The 21,851-nt window shown below is 48.0% G+C and overlaps 1 protein-coding gene across 1 annotated transcript in view; it reads right to left on the bottom strand.

Annotated features, from left to right (window-relative positions):
• Positions 1-3,292: 3,292 nt before the first annotated feature.
• bcl2b (BCL2 apoptosis regulator b) overlaps positions 3,293-21,851 on the bottom strand; it is a 28,313-nt gene continuing 9,754 nt past the window's right edge. The window contains exon 2 of the mRNA XM_030362644.1: positions 3,293-7,066. Within this exon, the coding sequence (XP_030218504.1) occupies positions 6,929-7,066 (138 nt within the window). The 3' untranslated portion in view covers positions 3,293-6,928. The remainder of the gene's footprint in view (positions 7,067-21,851) is intronic.

Raw genomic sequence — 21,851 nt, forward strand, 5'->3', positions numbered from 1 at the left:
ATTTCCGAAAGGAGATCGTTTGTTGAATACCGAAAGAAGTGGAAGTCGGGCACTGAAAACGAACTTCAAAGCTCTGGTGTCACTCGAAATATTAATGACGAATAACACAATTCGGGTCAACACAAGTGGTGTAGTAACTCACCACAGAAGTTACAGCCAGAACCTCTAAAAGTATTCTGAACACGCCTTCGAGTTCATAGTTACTATCTACTGCAACCTACAAAACAGAAACCCAAAGAATGCACCTTGAAATAGTTTAGTGGCAAGGTGAACACCCAGAGAAGAACTGAATGTAAAGATCTTTATCACACACACAAGGCGGGTGAGATGTTTTTGTCTGTGTTTGAGGTGTTGGAATGGCTGCAACCCCTCCCTCGCCGAACCTGACAATGGTTCTGAATCACCGCCTGTTCTCGGTTCTGTTTCTGTCCTTTCTGAATGTGTGTGTGGGTCATTGTTACCTGATTGTTACTCTCTAATCACATGCAAAAACAATATGGCCTCTCGTACCCCCTAGCCTGGACAGTTACTCATCTGTCGTTCACTGTAAATAAAGGGGTTTTCAGAAGACATATCAGAGAAAGCTTTATTTTTATTGAATGTGTATTGAAAAAAAAAAGAATGTGGGAAATAAGTGCAGTTTTACTGTTATTTTTGTAAATAATTTTGTGACAATATGTTTAAAACGTTTGTATTGGATAAATATGTACTGTACATGTGCAAGCATGATAAATTACACTTCAACAGTTATGAATAGGTTTTTATTTTCTTCCTGTTTTTGATTGACTTTTTTTGTATCTTGCTGGTTGCAGAGAAATAAATGGCCATTGAATGTAAAGTGTGTGTGTGTGTGTGTGTGTGTGTGTGTGTGTGTGTGTGTGTGTGTGTGTGTGTGTGTGTGTGTGTGTGTGTGTGTGTGTGTGTGTGTGTGTGTGTGTGTGTGTGTGTGTGTGTGTGCGCGCGCGCTCTTCACACATCAACGGTTGATTTAAATATGCGTTGAGAAAAAACAGTTCGTGGAACTTCACTAAAAAATGAAACGTAATGTTTTGTATCACATGCGACTCAGGGCCCGAGGATGGGTTGACCTCAGAATCAGATTTTGTATAAATGTATCCTCACAGTGAATTAACTACATGGCCCTTAGTCAGAATCCTGAAACACTGTCGGTTTGGGAACATTAGCCAAGTGATTACAGCCTGTAGTTATTTAAAGCCCTGTCACCACTTCACACAGTGATCGATTACGATGAATAAATCTGCCTAGTACCAACAACAGCTGCTACACTTTGAAACGCTCAAAAAAGCAGGACGCTACTAGTACCGTGTTCAAAGATAACTACTGAAGGCCACTTGTTCAATTGTGTAGGTAATTGCTTTACATACGTAAATTGCGTTGAATCATTTAAAAACGTATTTTAGTTTTCTTGCACTGTAGGTTACAGCCCAGTTGTGAGCTGTGTTCTGTGTTGATTGGTTTGGGAATAACTCTTCCTTCCTGTTTTCTCCTATTAACTAACGAAATAAGAAGGTTCTCTGACAGGATGTCCTGGTGACGCCTTCGGGGAGGTGGGGGAGTGAGACGGGACAGCGAGCCGCCACAAGGGGCCACTGTAGTACACAACAGGCCCTTGGGGGTCCCCACCTAAAATGAGATGCAATGTGAGGCGGCCATAAATAAATCCCACGCCATTAATATTCCCATTGTCTTCGGTAATACATTGATAAGATAGATTTATATTTGGATTATGCTTCTTCAAATCTTTTGAGGAAGTGGCTGCTCTGCTGGAAGTATATTTTAGTAGAGTAGAGTTTGAAACGAGGTAGACAATCTGATGGACTGCCAAATGAGGGGTAAAGCCTGGACTAGACTCGCCCCAGACAATCCGCTTTGATCTCCCAATCTCCCCTGATGGCCGTAGCGGGGGGACTCCTCCTACACCTGGTAGTCCTACAACGGGAGAAAAGCTTTACCACAGCTCTCTGAACCCGTTCACTACAGCGACGGCTAGCTCCTGTCTTCCTAGCGCTACACACACACACACACACACACACACACACACACACACACACACACACACACACACACACACACACACACACACACACACACACACACACACACACACACACACACACACACACACACACACACACACACCACATACTAATTATCTCTATCCGTTTGTCTTTACCCCAAATCTCTATCCGTCTCTCGTCGATCTTGCCTTCACTCTAACTCATTCTCTCTCTCTCTCTCTCTCTCTCTCTCTCTCTCTCTCTCTCTCTCTCTCTCTCTCTCTCTCTCTCTCTCTCTCTCTCTCTCTCTCTCTCTCTCTCTCTCTCTCTCTCTCTCTCTCTCTCTCTCTGACACACACAGTCACACCGGACCTTATTTTTTTTTATTTAAAAACGAGGTTCTAGCAAGTGATTTAAAATTCCCCTTCTTCGGAGCGTGTCATGCATTTTAAATGCCCGGTGAGCGCGTGAGCAGAGCTTGTCAGTTCAACATGAACTTCTTCCCTTCCTACTGCCTCCCCCCTCTCCCTCTCTCATACCCCTTTGGGATATAGCCCCACTAACCCCACCAAAACCACTTTCTTTCACTTTCTATTCCCTAATTTTCCTCACACCAACCTCTCTCCCCTCGCTCTTTCAACATTAGTTTTACCACATCATGCTTTTCACAAATTCGCCGAGGCGTCTGGGCGAGCGGCAGCCTTTGAAGAGGAGTGCGATCAGAGCAGGGGGGGGGGGGGGGGGGGTGCAAGGAACCTCTGGCCTCGGGGCGTGGGGGTACATTATTTTATTTTTTTTTTTACACTGGTTGTGTTTAGCGGCACTGAGCCAAGAAGGGAGGCTGACACAAGTGCGAGGTTTGGGGACAGCTTTGAAGTCGGATGGGAGTGTGTGTGTGTGTGTGTGTGTGTGTGTGTGTGTGTGTGTGTGTGTGTGTGTGTGTGTGTGTGTGTGTGTGTGTGTGTGTGTGTGTGTGTGTGTGTGTGTGTGTGTGTGTGTGTGCGTGTGTGTGTGGCTGCTGGCTTCTTTTTTTTTGTTTTGGGTTTGTGTGTGTGGGTTGTGTATGAAGCATTGTGGTCTTTTTTGGAACATCAACAGTTCTTTCGAGGACAGTCCAAAAGAGAATTGAAAAAATAACTGTCTCTTTCTCTGAGTGTGTGTGTCTCTTTCTCTTTCTCTCTCTCTCTCTCTGTCGTTCTCCCTTTCTGTCGAATCTTGGCTGAAAATATGCATTCAGACAAACACAACAAGAAAGATGCACTCCCAGACGTGGCTAGACTGCTGGAGAAATGAGGTTTATTAGGAACAATATGATCCCGCTAGCTTATTGTGTATATAGCAGTAAACGACAGAATCACAACTCACTTTTTCGTTCTTGTTAAGTGCTACAGGTTTAGGAGAGTATATACATTAAACAGTATAGCGACCGGGTGCCTACATTCATATATGCACAGAGAATAGGAAATATTACGTTTTTTATATATATATATATATATTGCTGTCACACCATTGTGTTCACACAGGAAACTTTGGGTTACTTTTTAACATGACACATCAGTTGGGATCTCTATGTGACGTTTGGGTTGAGAGACCATTTTTAATTCTGCGTTCTCTGTATTTTACAGTACTGTACTGTTCAGTGCTGTAAGCCAAATGATTGGATCATGGGTTGACAAAGGTCAGCTGATATAGAACACTTAGGATCAGACAAAGGTTGCAAAAGGGTGCTTCTTCACCAACGTGAATAAAAGGATACACCATGTTTTCCTCATTAAGCTACATGTTATAATAGTAATAAAAAAAGAGTAATACAAGTTAGCTTTGGTTTCAGGATTTTTCTAGAACTATTCTGTTAACTGTGGCAGTTCAAAAGCTGTAATAAGTCAAAAGTCATTCGGGTTTAGCAGTCATAAGCTGATATTTGCACAATACGGAGATTCACTTCTTTTTTTAAAACGTTTTTTATCGTACAGCAGCCGGAAAATGACATAGTTTACAGTGTGATTCCATGAAATAAAAATATTGATTTGAACAAAGAATTGTTTAAGTTTTCTGTACCTCTACAAAACTCTTGTTGCTTTAGTATCATCTTCTACCCTACTCATGTATAAATATTGTTAAACAAGTGTAATTATTATTCCCGTGAAGACCACCAATTTTCCACCAAATGTGAAGTTTAGTATTCAATGAGAAAGAGAGAGTGAGAAAGAGAGACATTTTGCTTTTCCATGACAGTAAGAAAAAGTCATACAAACAAACTGGGATTTGTAATAAAAGCCTTCCTGAATTCATAACTGTAATGCAAGACCCACGTCGATACAAACTGCCCGGAAATGATGAATCAATGTCTCGTTGTGCGGGCCTGATGACATCGCAACTTGGCAGAGGGGACAATCTCAGGTTCCAATATCCAAGGCCCTGGGGCCGAGGGGCGATGCACAGATGAGATCTTTGTGTGCGGGCTTCGACGCTTACAGTTATCGGTGACCTAGAAATCCATGCTTAAGTTTATTTTTTTCCTCTTTTTTTATTTTTTCTTCTTTCTTTACAATCCATTGTCCTTCTCTGTGTGGGAACAGTCCCGAAGAAGGCTGTGTTGTACTTCTTTGTTTGCTTAGGGGGGGGGGGGGGGGGGGGAGGGCCAGGACAACAACGTCTTCAGAGCCCGATGGGACAGGGGGGGACGGTGGGGGGGGTTGGCGGCGCACATCTTGACCGTCCCAGCACAGCTCGTTCACGGCTGTGGCTGACGAGTCTTACCACATGCGGACGAGATAAACACAAACAGGAAAATGAAAAGTGGGGCAGAAAAATAAATAACTTAGCTGTCCGCGGCGGAACAAACACAGGGTTTCCGTGGGAGAGAGTCCAGATTGGGAGGAAAGCGCTTTGTCACCGGATAAGGGTTAACCACCACTTCCACACTTGGTCAGCATGGTAAGAATTTCCTTTGTCCTTCAACGTGGGGCAGAGGAAGGCCTCTTGCTCCTCAACCAGGGGGTCGGACGTTGGAGGAGAGGAGAGGGGAGGAAGGAAAGGAGGGAGGACTCTGTGAGCACCCCCGTCAAACACACAACCCATCCTCTCCTCTCCCCTCTCCTCCATTTCTGCGGCTTTGATCAGCTCCTTGTCTCCTCGCACTCTGCCAAACGCGGTTATTCACTGATCTCCACTCCGGCGTCCTACTCGGTTTGGTCATGTCTCTCCGTTTCTTCAAAGACGGCGGCGTTTCGTGGTGAGTTAGCCCCGCGTTCTCCCCCCTGTCAGAACCCATTCCCCTCCACCGGGGCTGCACATCGTGAAGCTCCGAGCTCCCCAGTATAAACGTCTTTGGGCCAACCATTCCCCTCCACCCTTTCGTCCTCCATGGTCTCCTCCTCAAACCTCTTTGAATCAAAAAGTTCTTTGCTACTTTGCCCTACCCCCCCGCTACAGGAAATGAAATTAAACTGATCACACCGTCATCATCAATAATCGACAATCGAAGCAGCCTTTTTTTTTTTTTTTCTCTAAAAGTTTGAAAGCTGAGTCCGCCTCGGTCTGTGTGTGTGACCAGGGGCTCTCTGTTCCGCATCGCTTCCACCGCTGCAGACGGTACTTGAGGAGTAAAAGCTGTTTACAATGCACACACACACACACACACACACACTGACACACACACAAACACACACACACACAAACACTCCATGCAGTTGCTCCTTCTCCATTATACATTCTGAGCAGCTGGTGTGGGAAGGAAGTGCTTTGAAGGACGACTAAGATGGGGGGTGGGGGGTGGGGGGGGGGTGGCTGGTAACAGGAGTCCACAGTTCAAACGGGGGGGCTCTTCACCCTAACAAGTTGGGATACTGAAGCGGGATAGGAGGGGGGGGGGGGGCTGGTTGTGTCTGGCTCCCTCTCTGGAGTGTATATGATGATTGTCATCGCCCTTCAACCTCTCCCCTCCCTCCCCACCGTCCCTCACCCTCACCCCAACATCCACCGCACATATCCTTCCTCCGACCCCCTTGACCTCCTCCCAACGTGAGTTGTAGTTCTCCCTACTCGCCAACCATCGCCACATGCAACACTATGTCTCTAACGCTAACACCTAAAGCTTCATGCTACGACCAGTACGAAAAAGCAGGCAGGCAGAACGCGAAACCCAGACGCACTGTGCACTTCCTTTTGTTTACTTTTTTTCTTCTTCTTTGTGTGTGTGTGCGTGTGTGCGTGTGTGTGTGTGTGTGTGTGTGTGTGTGTGTGTGTGTGTGTGTGTGTGTGTGTGTGTTATTGTTTCAACATAACATCCGCTCGCCCACCCGGGTCCAACTTTCTCTGATTACATAAACGAGGAGTCGTCACTGAGTGTCCTCCTCCCGACGGGACATTCCCACTCCCGTCCGTTGTTTGCTCGTCTCCTCCTCGCTCCTTCCTCACTTGGCTTTGTTTGGAAAGGAGGAGGAGGAGGAGGTGGTCAGAGGGGGGAGAGGGGGGGTTCGGACGCAGCGGAAGGGAGGGAGTTCCTGGGCTGAGCTTTGATGAGAGAGAGAGAGAGAGAGAGAGAGAGAGAGAGAGAGAGAGAGAGAGAGAGAGAGAGAGAGAGAGAGAGAGAGAGAGAGAGAGAGAGAGAGAGAGAGAGAGAGAGAGAGAGAGAGAGAGAGAGAGAGAGAGAGAGAGAGGGGGAGAGGGGGAGAGAGAGAGGGGGAGGCAGGGTTTTGTGGTTCTTGAAGGAGCGTCTCGGAGGAAGGCCGGGCGGCGTTGAAAGGAAAGAGGGGAGAGAGAGAGGGGGAGAGAGAGAGGGAGAGAGAGAGGGGGGGAGCAACTGCGGCACAGGTCTGGGGAGGGGGAGGGGGAGGGGAGAGAAGTGTCAAGGTGAGAGGAAAGACCGAGACAGACGGAGAGAGGGAGACGACTCTTCTTCTTGCTCTTCACTTCTGAGTGAGGTACGCGCCAATGGTGAGGCTGGCGGCGCCCAGCGCGGCCAGACCAAACACGGTCCTGATGGAGGGCCAGGCACAGCTGAACGCCGACCCCCGCTGTCTGTCGTACAGCTCCACGAAGGACTCCTAGGAGAGAGAGAGAGAGAGAGAGGGAGAGGGGGGGAGAGAGAGGGAGAGGGAGAGAGAGAGAGAGGGGGGGGGAGAGAGAGTGAGAGGGAGAGAGAGAGAGGGAGAGAGAGGGAGAGAAAGAGAGAGTGAGAGAGAGAGAGAGAGAGAGGGAGGGGGGAGATGGGGGGAGAGAGAGAGAGAGAGAGAGAGAGAGGGAGAGAGAGAACAGACGGGTTGAGCCAAGGATATTAACAGCAACGCTGTGTTCATTCTTCCATGTTGTCGTGGGTCTATTTGTGACAGAAATGTCACCACACGACCGGACGCAGAACCCTAGATACAGCGAGGGCACAGAAACCCACGGTGCATCCGAGGCAGGCGGTTTGACACAGAAGTAGAATTGAGCCGTAACATTTAAAGGCGACATTGAGCTCGCATAGCAGGCGACCTTGAGCAAAGCGCTCTGAATGAGTCGACCACCACCATCCCTGTGTGTGTTTGTGTGTATGTGTGTCTGTGTTGATGCGTGTGTGTGTGCACACGTTTGGTAAATAGTATACAAGGAAACATCAAATACAATTGAATGTTTTTGTGCTGTCCATGTTTGTTTGGTCTGTTTATGGCCAGTCTTCGTGGCCAGCACTATGTTTAAGTGCATTCTAAAAGGATTTATGTTGCTTGTGCATCGGGACATCACAACACAATGCTGGAGGATTGTGTAGGAGGATAAAATGTTTTGGGCCGAAATTGTGGGGTTTCAGGTCATTGTTAAATCACGACAACATTATTTGTCATGATCGGGAGACATTGTCGTGTTTAAAACTGCCGCAGCATTTCTCATTCGAGACACAGTCTTTTATCAGCCTAGGTTATGGTATATTTATGTTTATCTACTTATCTCTTTTACAGTACTACAACTCTCTCAAAGCATCTCGGAATTAGCATTTGCAACAGATTCGCCAGGATGCATTCTGATGAACGAGTCTGATTACATTCTCTATAATATAAATGTAGTCCATTTAGTAAAGCGCTGCGAGCAATATATTTAATATGGTTAGTGTGTTGTGTAATTAGTGCTGTATGCGTCTGGAGGTACATTATAATCCTGTGTGTCTGCGTGCGTGAGTGCACTGCATGTGCATGTCTAGACGGAAACAAAGACGGGGAATGTAAATGTGTAGCTGCCCCCCCTCCAGCCCACCTCCCACAGAACATGTTATGCTCAGACCCAGCAGCATGCCGATCCTATTCACGTACATACTCAAATATATATATATATATCTACCTACATCAACACAACATCAAAATATATACTAATATTGCCTACATCACCACAACACATCTATATATATACTACTACTACTACCTACATCCCCCAAGCCTATATATACATCTCCGATACATGTGGGGATATATATATATATATATATATATATATACAAAATGCATCAACATAATGTAACGTTATGCTTCTTGGCAAACTGCCAATAGGGACGTGGCAGTATGGGGCCACATTCTTCCCTCGCTGCCGTCTGGTGTGCCTTCGGTGTGCCTTCGGTGTGCCTTCGGTGTGTGTTCGGTGTGTGTCCGGTGTGCGTCAGTGAACGCGCCTCTGTCTGCTTAGGAGGAAACGGCCTTGGCAGTGGACCAGCTGGACAGGAAGCTGTCGCGCTTGGAATGCACCGCCTCTATCCCACCACCCCCAAAACACACATGGATGTACGTTCACACACACACACACACACACACACACACACACACACACACACACACACACACACACACACACACACACATAGACGTGTACACACACACACACATAGATGTGTACACACACACACACACACACTGACACACACACATTTCCACCCACACACACACCGACGAACACAGACATTGAAGTAGACTGGCCCTTCGCAGAGCTGCTGTTAAAGTAAACTTTTCACAGAAGACTGGAATGTGAGCTTTCGGGTTGGAGTTTCGGGGGGCGCAGAAAAGGGTAGCGCTTTGGAGGAGGAAAGAAAGACTCGATGCCGATCAGTTCTGTGCTGCTGCTCGTCGTCACAGTGGGGGGAAGGAACCTATCAAAATCTCTGACTCCACTTTTTCCACAACAGCTAAATCACATTAGTAGTACTGCAGCAAAAGCTCGAAAATGCGCGGGCGTTTTTTTTGTGCCTCGATACGCTTTTATGGCGGGTAACCTGAGCCATCTGTGAACAATGGGGGATTGTTTGGTTTAATTCGTGCCGTCACATTACTGTGTCACTGCCCCGGGTAATTACGCCAATTCCCGCCTTAATTTACTCCCAAGGTTAAATTTGCCTATGGTAATTATGTGTTGTGTTTTGATTCTGTTTGCACTGATGCCACTCGCACGGATCGACCTTGATAAAGGGAGGGGGGAAAGCGGAATGATATCCGTTTTTATCTATCGTTTTCAAAGTGTCACAATTAAACGGGTACACCTTCATCTACCACAAAGCAAACGACTGCAGGACCAAACAAAAAGGATGGCCGTTTCTAAAGCAGCCATGGGAAATTGGAAACATTTCCTGTCTCCTCTGTGTTTGATTTCCTGAACTCCTGAGGCTAGGGGCCGAGTGGGACAGAGGATCAGCACTTTCCTCTGTCTGTGTTCACAGGGCCCCTCTCTCTGAGCCTCCGACCCGGCAGTGTGTGTTCTCAAACCCACCGGGAAAACATGCTTTAACCACCAGCCACTTCCTCCTGTTCCTCTTTTAATTAGTCCCCATTCAAGAAAAAAAGAAGCTAATTAATTAATTAAAGTAAGCCTAAAGATTGGCTCTTCAATGATCGCTCCGCCTCTCTGCCGGGTGAAACCATATGTGGGTTAATACGTTAGGAAACTAGCGACCTTAGCCAAACCTCAGCACTGAGATGAATGCACAGTAGTTCTCCTGATGTGAAAAAACAACTCCCATTCCATCCATTTTTTGCTTTTCCATGAGCTGTGGAAGCTGAAACTCAGCCACAACAACCATACGCAGGTCAGGTGATGGCCGCGTGTCCACTAGCAGAAGGGGGCCAAAGGGCCCCGACTCGCGTCGGTGGAGATTACCATCAGGGGTGTCACATGGAAGGCGCCTTGTTTTTCTCCACCAATGGGGCTTCACTTATTCTTATTGACAGCTGATTGGAGGGATGGACGAAGTAAACAAACAAGGTACAAGGGGACCGAGTGTGAGAGTGTTTTGAAAGTGAGGGTTAGCCGCCGGCGGTGTGTGTTTGGTGTGTGTGTGTGTGTGTGTGTGTGTGTGTGTGTGTGTGTGTGTGTGTGTGTGTGTGGGAACAGGGTCAGGTGGTCATCATGAGACCTGGTCTTGCTGCTCCACTGTGCGCTCCAGTGCTCAGGAGGCCTCCCACAGGCGCGCACGTGACCCGGACATGGGAACACGTGAGTGGTGTGGAAAACACTCTGAACTGTCTCACTTTCGCTCTGACCGTCTCTCCTCTATCGTTCTCTCTCTCTCTCTCTCTCGCTCTCTCTCTCGTTCGCCTTCTCTTTCTTTCTCCGTCCACTTTCTCTCCCCCCTGCCCTATCGGCATCCACTCGCGTTTCACTCTCACCCCCGATGCTGGAAAACGGATCAGGATTAGTTTAATTGGATTCACGGGGATAGTGTGAACATCGACTCCCCAATCGGACAGCACGCTTCTCCAAGAAGACCTGCACGCAGTAGTCCGCTGGGAAAACAGCAACAACATGGAATCGAATGAAGGCCAATTTCAACTTTTGCACCAGGGTAAAAAAACTGTATCTGAAGCAACCCTACACCCTGCATCTGGGAAATCCATCTCCTCAGAAGACGTTGGTGTGTACGTCGATACGGATCCGCGATGGCGCCAACACATCGCCAAAAAGTCAGCCGAAGCCACTGGTAAAGCTGGCTGGTACTGAGGACTTTCTCCACCGGGGATAGAGAGACTATGATGCTGCTCTACAAGACTTGTGTCCGCTCCATCGTCATGTATCGCTGTGCAATCTGGTCACCGCAACCTGCTGTGCGACATCATCATGGTTGATTCCATCCAACGCTCAGTCACCACCAAAATAGCAGGCTACACAAACCTCCGCTCCTGGGATCGACCCGAGCGACTCGACCTCTACTCCTTGCAGCGTCGCCGCCAGAGATACATCGTGATTCTCGCCTGGAAGATCTTCTACGGTGTGATCCCCAACAATGTCAACAGCGTCTTCCGACGTTCTCAAAGACGGGGTGTTATATGTCGCCGACCTCTCGGCAGCTCCAAGTGCTGCAGCTTCGACACCGTGAGATTCCATTCTTTCTCATCTACAGCTTCTGCACTGTACAATGCTGGTGCACCTGACATCAAGTCGATCCCAAACCTGAACCAGTTCAAGGCAGCACTTGATGGCTTTCTCCATTAGTTTCCTGACACTCCTCCTACCCCTGGCTACACTGGGGAAAACGGAAATTCTCTGTTGGAGTGGGCTGATAGCAAGAGTCAATCATTCCTATCTACGAGAACGGTGGCGGTGAAGATACACGATATCTTGGCCTGGGCGATACAGCTCGAAACCTTCCCTAGGTACCCAAGATATAGCTTGTGACCTCTGTGTTTTAGGTCTGTGTGGAAATAGCTTTGAAATAGCCGGCTACTGAAAGCTACTGGTACTTATTGACGTGCAACTGAGTTCACTGTAACTTGCATTGGATCAAACCATCTGCCATGCAGCAGAAAAGTAAAAAAAAAGTAGAACAAGGGGGAAATTGGGCAGATGGCAAAAACATCCATTGGGGAGAATTGAAAAAAAGTAGGAAACCATTGGCAATCACATTGTGTTAACAAAATACTTCTTGAATCCTGCACAGCCCCCGACTCAGACCTTCACCTGAACATCTGCCATCTGCCGCAGGTGAAGGATTCGGCCATCTAGCCACGGTTATCTTCTCTACGGTATTTCAACACTACGCCATTCAAGAGGACTTTGTGTAAACCAACCTTCACTTTTAATAGCTTTTTGAATAGAAGCCCCCGCAGAACAGTCGTTGTAAGCCTAGAAACCAATATCAGGAGAAGAAATACAAAACAACATCAGTAACTCTTCAGACCAGCTTTGCTGAATCCTCCCCATTCCTGCATTCTTACATCACCACACAATAAACCCCTTGGAGACACGGAGAGAGACCGGTTTTATAGAGAAAGGTTTTACAGTACACAAATAAAGAATGAAAGCATACCAAGAAGAAAAGACAGGAGAAACCCATGGAGACAGAGATATGGAAATGTTTTACAGTGTACTAATAAAGAACGAAAGAAAATAATCAGTAGTAGAAGAAGAGATGGGAGGACCCCAAGGAGACAGTGATAGAGAAAGGTTTTACAGTGTACAAATAAAGACTGAAAGAAGAGAATCAGTAGAAGAAGAGATGGGAGCACCCAACAGAGACGGAGACAGAGGTTGAACAGTGTACAAATATCAAACGAAGAAGAAGAGACAAAAGGATCCCACGCTTATCCACCGTGCGATGGCCACTTGTTTTCCCAGTCTGTCATGGTTACCGAGTATGGAAGCCGCGCATTTGCTTTTTGCCCCAGCGGGAGTGAGAGTCCCGGCTCTGATTTGTCGGTCACACCGAGATGCAGTGTTTATCCTCCGTCTCTCCCCAGTGAAAGGGCATTGACTGGGTAAACTATTCTGGTCTGGACTGGGAATGACCCGGTTAGTCCCTGAAGGGCAGGACATTCCTAGCATTGGCCGATCTCTCAGCATGTGCCCTGGTTGCTGTAGATGATCCTTGGCCTTTTGACGCAGGAAATAAGGACTCATTTCTCTGAGCTAATTTCATCCGAGGGGTGCTTTGGCATGAAACTGTTTGAAAAGGAAAAAATGATTAGATGATGAACTCTGTTGAGGGACATTTCTGTGGGGTAATTACAGGCAACAAGAGAGCTCCTCCATTCACACACAGGGAGAGAGAGAGAGGGAGAGGAGAGGGAGAGAAAGGGATGTGGGTTAAAGTTCAACCACTAATTAAAGTCGCTGTTGTGGCTTCAGTGTTGTTCTCGCCAAGGAGCTGAGCCTCCTTCCGCCTCCAATCTCCTCCCTTTTCCTCCTTGTTCCCCCAGAGCAAGGCTGTATGTTGTATTGTACATACAGCCAGTCACCGCCCCACTCGTTTGATGGCTAACTGCGGTTCACAGATAGGCCTGGACTTTAATTAAACTCAGTATTATACCCCCACTCCAAAGTGACTGGGAAAAGTATTAGATAGCGTCATAGTAATGGAATCCATATTTTTTTCTTCGCTCTCCCTTCCTTCCATCAAAGCAACCATCTGCAATCCTCTGCCCACATAAGGCATTCCTTTCTCCCTAATAACTAATTTATAACTTTCTCCCTTTCTTTCCTCCTTGCCCTCCTTCTACCCATCCTTTCTTCCTCCCCTTCTTCCCCTCTGTCCTCATCGATTCTGAAGCAACCCGTCTGCAACCCTTCCCATCCCCTGCTCATTCCTAATTTTTTTATCTTTCTCCCTTCCTTCCTAGCTTTCATCAACGCGCCCATCTTTCGTTCCCCGTCTTCCCCTCTGTCACTCGATCGATCGGAAGTCACTCACGGGAAATCGTTTTCGCACACAGCTAGCATCCTCTCGCAGACACAATAGGCTGCAGACGTTTCAGCAAGCGCGGCGGTTGCAGAAGCCCCTTCAGCGGGCCTTGAAGGTCGCATTTTGCCCCCGTGCCTCTGGGGGGGGGGGGGCCGTCCATCGACCCCTCCACTCGCAAAAAAAACGATGACGGCGGTGTTTGCGGCGACGCGGGTAAGGCTGTGAATCCCCCTGGTGTCAGCATCACGGCCGGGGTTCAGTTGGGTTCAGTAGCTTTGAACACCGATGCAGTCCACCGGATTACACTGAGTCCGTGTTCCAAAAACCAACAAACGCAACAACAACAACAACAACAACGACAAAGAAATACGACAACAGCCCCTTAGCGTACTGGGAGACAATGGAAGCTAACGGCTACGTCAACAAGACAATAGAAGCTACAGCTAATATCCAAAAGCTAGAATTGTTGCCGACGGCAGACTTTTCCCCGATGGGGATTATGTGTTGGGATCATTATGGATTTCATAGAGTAGTCTAGCGCGACACTATCTGAAATATGTACACTCATGTGAAACATGAGTGAAACTCCCAGGACTCCGTCTGCTGAGTACAACAATATGTCCGTGCCGCTAGTGATTTCATTCCCCTCCATATGCTCCCTTCGCCCGGCAAAATGCCTGGATTTGAGGCGTCTTCGGTTTCGTCTGCGACGGAATTAACATTTATCAGCAAAATGGCTGAACAGACACCTTTTGGCGGGGGGGGGTTTAGTTTGCTTTGTTGTCATCGTCTGCCCATTTCTCCGACTTAATAATCTCAACGCTGAACAGACGGCCAGACATGGCATTGCGTTGAATAATGTTATAGATAATACAGGAGGTTCCATAATTATTTAAAACGCCTCAGCGGGAACGATGGCGTGTTGACAAAACAGGACGCGCTCCCGCGGGCGCACGGGCCTACTGGAGCCGAACGAGCCGCCTGATGGCTATAAATCAAGTACACACACACACACACACACACACACACACACACACACACACACACACACACACACACGTCTGAACACACACACATTCAAAAACACACACTCACACACGTCTCAACTCACACCCATTCACATACATGCAAACACACACACACACATACACACACCGCTAAACACACACACATTCACATACACACACACACACAAGCACACTTCTAAACACACACACATTCACATATACACGCACACATAAACACACAAATACACGTATTCACACACACGTCCAAACACACACACACGCGTCTCAACACACACAGACACACACAGACACACACACCCACACGCACACACACAGACACACACGCGTCTCAACACAGACACAAACAAACACACACACCCATCACAGTCAGTCAATATATCATTCATTAAACTCCATTGTCTTATATCTCACACACGCATACACTAGATTTAGGTAAAAAGCAACATATTTTTGCCATTTTGTGTTTGTACTTCTCTGTGAATGTCTATGTAAGCCTAGCAGGGCTTTCATCTTGGCTGAGTGAATGGATTATATTCTGCACCTTTGATCCAACACTAAAAAAAAAGGTGACCTTGCCGGCCCAGGGGAGGGAGACGGAGGGGAGCTCTGAAACCACCATCGGAGAACGCTGACAGCATCTCCCTCCCTACCTCTTCATCCTCCTCCTCATCCTCCACCTCCTCCTCCCCATCCTCCGTCTCCCGGCCCATTCGGGGACACACAGTGTGTGTACGTGTCTCTGTGAAGCTCCCATCACTCTGTACCTTTAACAAGCAGTCACAGTGGGACTGCATAGGGAAGCAAGCAGACTTCAAAGCCGGATCTATAGCGTCTATACCAGAGCCACTGCTCCTCTGACCCTCCCTCACTGACTTGCTTACTCTCTCTATCATACTCTCTCTAGATTCTCCCTTACTATCTCCCACTTACCTCCTCACTCCTGTACTCTCTCTCTCTCTCTCTCTCTCTCTCTCTCTCTCTCTCTCTCTCTCTCTCTCTCTCTCTCTCTCTCTCTCTCTCTCTCTCTCTCTCTCTCTCTCTCTCTCTCTCTCTCTCTCTTTATTACATTCTCTCACTCCCTGCCACTCCCTCTCTTGCTCTCTCTACCCCACTCCCTCTCCCTCTTTTTTTTACCAACTCTCACTCTCTCTCTCTCTTTATTACATTATATCACTCTCTCTCTCACTCCCTCTCTCTTGCTCTCTCTTGCATTCTCTCTCACTCTCGCTCCCTCTTTCTTACACTTCTCCCTCACTCTCTCTCTTGCTCTCTCTCTCTTAATTACATTCTCTCTCCCTCTTTCTTACTGTCTTTCTCTCTCTCTCTGTCACAGAAGTCACTACAGACCACATCTTTTCTTCCCACAGTCGTTAAAAATAGACCTTCTTCCGTACGGTTGCTTGACCTTGAAAGCTATTTCTGTCAATGACCTTATCGCGTTGATTCAGAATCCTCCCTATCACAACAGCAATCAATCATAACCAGCATAACTGACCCCCCCCCCCCCACCCCTCTTCCGCCAAACCCATCAGAACCCCCCCGATTACTTCCACTGGAAACGTTTCCGCATGAAGCAGAGAAGACACAACATCGCAGAAGGGGGATGCCTGCATTGTTTGAGGATCCGGTCTTCCAGAGCGAGGAGAAGGAGGAGGAGGGGGTGGAGGCTGGGGGTGGAGGGCGGGGGTGGAGGCTGGGGGTGGAGAGGAGATTTGACATCAGAGACCATGCCGAGAACGCCTGCCAAGCATCTATTAATGTACACGGGCCCAGTCCCCATGTCCTCGTTCCGGGATCCCCCATCTAATGAAGCCTCTCTCACCCACTGACGACAGCAGGCATCAGGCATGCACACACGCGCACACGCATCACGCACGCCCGTACGGACACACGCACGTAAATGCACACTGATACAAACACATACTCCACAACACCCACACACAAACACATACGCACACATACGCACACACACACACACACACACACACACACACACACACACACACACACACACACACACACACACACACACACACACACACACACACACACACACACACACACACACACACACACACACACACACACACACACACACACGCACGCACACGGTCCGGTCCATTTAAAGCCGCCCAGGCGAGCAGGCCGTATAGTGATGCTGAGTCATCAGCCTCACTTTGGTGATAAGTGGATTTTGCATCTTAGTGTGAGCCTTTGTGTGTGGGTGTCTGTTTTTTTTCCACAGTGCATCTGTGTGTACGCGTGTCTCTGTGCGCATGTGTTAAAGAATATATTCAACTCGGGCTTTAGCTGCTTTTCCCCAAACAGACGGTGCGTCAGAGCACTGGCATCGAGTATTGACTGCTGCAGTGACGTCTGCTTTGCCACAAGTAATCCACATGCCATCGCCATGGGAACCAAAAACACACACACACACACACACACGCACACACACACTACACTACCACGCGCACACGCATACACACAAACCCACACACACACGCACACCACCCACGTAAGCTCATTCCGCCTTCAGGAAATGTCCCTGTAAATGTTCCAATCCGCATTGTTTTGTATGATAACTAACAGGCCAGGCCCACCAATGAATAACCCATGAGGGCACCGTCTATCAATAAAGTTGTTTTGTCTGTTGCAGGCTTCCTAATCCGTTCCCTTTGACGAGGCGGGACAATCGACCTCACACAGGAGCCAGCGGCGGAGAGGGAGAGACGATCCTGGAATAGACGCGATGGTGCCTCTTGATAAAGCTCCTGTGGGGACCGTGGGAAACGTTTCAACCTTCCAGGTGGCCTCTGGGTTTTTCTTGGGGTTGGGGGGGGGGGGGTGGGTTCACTTCCTGTGACTAGGGCCACTCAAGACCCAAGCCTTAAAAGTCACATTCAACCGACGACCCCTTGAGACCATAACACCGATCGCAGCAGTAACAACACCCTACCCTGCTCCCCGAAATAGACCTGCAAACCAGCTACTGTACTAGGGGGGGCACTCAGGAGAGTGGACAGCCCGAGCCCCGGGCACACTTCATCCTCACGGCTGAACGGCGCTGCAGCCCGAAGCAATTTATCGTTGGGTTTCTGTGTCAACGTGGGAGGAGTTGTGCTTTACAAACACGCATACAAGGGTCTTTGGAATGGGAAGTTTGGCAAGCCTTGTGGTGGTACACATGTTAGTTTGCGGCAGTCGACGCAAACAAAAACAGAGAAGCTCTGATCAGGAGCCACTGGTCCGCTTCGTAGTGAAAACATAGCTGCTCTTAGGTCACTTCCTTTGCCAGATGCTTTCATGACATCATGTTCTACTTTGAGACTGTGGGTTCTTTGTGGGCGGGCTGTCCTGGCCAGTGGCCAGCCAAGTCAGCGGCTGTACATTCATTCTAATGGTTTGGTAAAATGCTGGATCAGAACAATCTGCCGATGTTTGGATGGATCTTCACTCCTTGTGTGAATACCTGAAATTCTAAGCGACAAGAAACTTTGGACGTATTCAACTACGCTTTCGATTTTTCAATGGTAAACAGGTGCGCTTTTTACTGAATCAAAATAAAATCCCTTCCTCCTCATCTCTCTATGGAGTGGTCCCGACGCTGAAGCCTGTAATTCCACACTAGGAGAACATGAATCAGACCAGTGGGGTTAGAAAGCATCGGGGAGATCAAAGCTTGACAGCCACTACATCACATACACTCTCCTCTTTCATGCTGCAGACGTCTTGGAGCACGGGTAGCCTATAATAAAAGCTTACCAGTTTTGGCAACAAGACGGTTGAGAAGTTTACATGATTCTGTGCGTGTGTGTGTGTACGTGTGTTTGTTTGTGCTTCTGTGTGTGTGTGTGTGTGTGTGTGTGTGTGTGTGTGTGTGTGTGTGTGTGTGTGTGTGTGTGTGTGTGTGTGTGTGCGTGCATGGGTGCATCCTTTCTGTGTGTGTGTGTGTGGGTGTGTGTGCACACGTGTGTGTGTGTCGGGGCCGGTTTCAGGTTCTGTATAGAGTCCTGTATGCCCATGTTAATGAGAAAAGTCTCGGTGCAGTTCATGGAGGAGGTGAGCCATCTCGGATGACTACTTATGTCAGTAAAAAACAATAATGTGTCGTAGGAACGGCCCCCACTGCTTTGAAGTGAGTGGCGGGCTGATTTTGTTTTGCTCCCACTCTCACCGTATCTTGTCGCAGTCAGCCTACGGTGGTTTTATCTTCTCCACTTATCTTCAACCGAGCAAAGAACTGAGGTTCAAGCAGTCTCATGTGTTGTGGGGAGAGGCAGCTCTCGAGAGCAAAAAAAATTGGAATGTGTGACCAAGTTTCTCTTTTTCTACAGCGATGAGGTCATGGGGGAAGGGGGAAGAAGCAAAAAAAAACATATTTCGTAATTGAAACTCAGGACACACACACACACACACACACACACACACACACACACACACACACACACACACACACTGTCCGAAATCCCCTTCTATATTTACCAAATCGTGTGCTTCGTCTTGAGAGAAACCAAACAAAACAAACACGTCGAAGACCTTCTTAACTATAGTCTTCGGCGTGCAAAAGTTCTCTCCTCCCCTCCACCACACGCCGTCCCCTTCCACTCGGGTGGGGAGAGTTCATTGACCCCCGTGAGACAACCAGCTGATTTTCCCCTCAGACTGAGGTTCTGAGTGTGGGGTGGGGGGGGGCGGGGCGGCGGGGGCGGCCGGGGGAATGTCTGGAATGCGGTTGCTGTTGCGAGACAAACAACTGCACTGTGGTTGGTGGGGCTGAGAGCCCTTCGCATGAGTTGCTCTCAGCCTCGGATAGCTTCACCCCCCCCCCCCCCTCCCTTCTCGAACCGCAAACACCGTGGTGCGGTCTGCAAGCCGGGAAACCGTGGATAATCGCCGTTATGTAATGAAACGGAAAACACGGACCTAGCATCATCTGCTACGTTTACCTTAACATTCAGGGCATTTAGCAGACGCTTTTATCAAAAGCCACTTTTTTTTCGAAGAAAGAGGAACAATATATCGCTGTCGGTACAGTAGGCCTATAGATATTCCTAGAAACGAGTGATAAGCATTTACAATTGCTTCGTTAACCCTTTCCCCGTATACAACATTAGGGTAGCTAGGATAAGATTAAGATACCAAACAATGCTAGTGTTTTCTTTTTAAGGGCCAGGACGTACAACATACAATAAGTCCGTAAGATGGGTGCTTTTAGGAGAATAAGGGCAGAGAAGAGGCGGTGGGGGTTGAGGGAGGAGGCTATGCAGAGTTCAGGTGAACTCTGAAGTGTGGGTGTTCTCTATGACCTTCTGGGGGTTGGGCTTGGTTTGATTGACAGGTCAAAGCGTTGGCCTTGGCTGTTATACTGCCCAGTTAAGAACTGACGCACCCTCGTCCCTACTGTTCATTCTTTGCAGAAGTGCTTTGTGTATTTCGGGGTTATTCGTGTCTTCTTCTGACTCATAATGACCTTGGGCCCATATCCATAACGTCATGTCATGGTGGGGTACTTTAATAATGGCTCATTGTGGATCTATTTCAAAGACGTGTGGCACATTGTAGACGGGTGACCTTCTGTGTGTGTGTGTGTGTGTGTGTGTGTGTGTGTGTGTGTGTGTGTGTGTGTGTGTGTGTGTGTGTGTGTGTGTGTGTGTGTGTGTGTGTGTGTGTGTGTGTGTGCACATGAATGATCCTTAATCTTCTATTGTGTTAATTATAGGACTGGGATGTGAACCAGGGACCAGGGCCATTCTCTCTCTTCTCAGAGCTATTTGTTATATTTATTAATAATATTGCATCAGAAATGTTGTCTACAGCCTTCACAGTGTTGGCCATCAGCTGACCATGAGATTGTTATTATAATTATTAAGCCCTCACTTGGCGCATGGTTGAGGTTATTTCTTCCTATCCTTGTATCAGTACACCCGGTTTTTTCCAGTTCCGTTCAGCTGTTCCTCTCCTTTCCATGCAGCTGATCTCTCAGCTGACAATCAGATGACAGTCAGGTCGGACTCGCTGACGTTTGACCCATTTCTCTGGTCAACTTTACCACCATTCATTTCTCCATGTGCTTCGTTGCTCCTTCTTCTGGTCCCACCGGCTGATGGCAGGATCAAGCTTCCCCGATCCTCTTTTCTATTGATTAGCTTCTTAAGTGCCCGTTGCCCAAACTATATCGATTCGCCCGGGGTAAAATATACACACTTTTGAGTGTTTGTAACCCATAAAGCTCGTCCATTAAACATCCATTCAGATGAATGAGGAACTTTAACTCTCTAATTACAGCGTGGGTTCGCTTCTTGTGGCTGTATTTATGGATGTAAACCCAGTCTAGACACGTCCCTCACATTTGCTATATTGCACTATAAAGTGGAAATGAGCACCCCAAAAAACAGGACACACAGACACACATCACGCATCACAGAACATAAATAATCCTCCTTAGCAAGTCATTAAGACACAAGCGAGTCCCGGCAACGCACAGAGCGTCATTCATTAGCCCCGTGTCAAAAAGCCAAACAAAACAGAACGATCCAAACTAAATCTGTCACGAGAGACATTTCACTGCTCTCCATGGTTCCGTTTTTTTTGCCTTAACCGTCCGTCACTTTGTTGGAAGTAAATATGACAACCAAACAACAATTAAATCCCCTGTGTTCATCCTCGCAGCCTATAAAACCCACCACACGCCTCCGTCGTCGGTGTCAGTCGGTCTCACCGCGGTGGTTGTGTGTCTCCTGCAACAACGTTTGTATGTAGTGTAGGGTTTGTATTGTGTATTGTATGTGTTGGCAACTATACCATCACGCAGTAGATAAGAAGCCATCACTGGGACACAAAATGGGGTCACGGGCGGCAGAGGGTTTCATTGAAGCCGAGTTGAGGTTGAAAGACCTTTTCTTTCTCCCCAAAAGCAGCAGGCACGCTCGGTAGTAGAAGAGTCTTTCGCTGTGTGAGCTGGCGCCTTTGCTACATCACGGGCTGCTTCTCGCTTCAGAACCAATCAGCCACCATCAAAGGTGACTCCCAGACATGGGCGGAGGCTTGGGGGGGGGGGGGGTTGTAGTGTGAGACGGTGGAAGGGGGGACGACACACACATACAGCCACACACAGATCCACTACACAAACACATACACACAGACTAAAAAAGCACACCACACAGTCACACACACGGC

The sequence above is a fragment of the Gadus morhua genome, chromosome 8, assembly GCF_902167405.1.
Source record: "Gadus morhua chromosome 8, gadMor3.0, whole genome shotgun sequence".
Taxonomy (NCBI): domain Eukaryota; kingdom Metazoa; phylum Chordata; class Actinopteri; order Gadiformes; family Gadidae; genus Gadus; species Gadus morhua.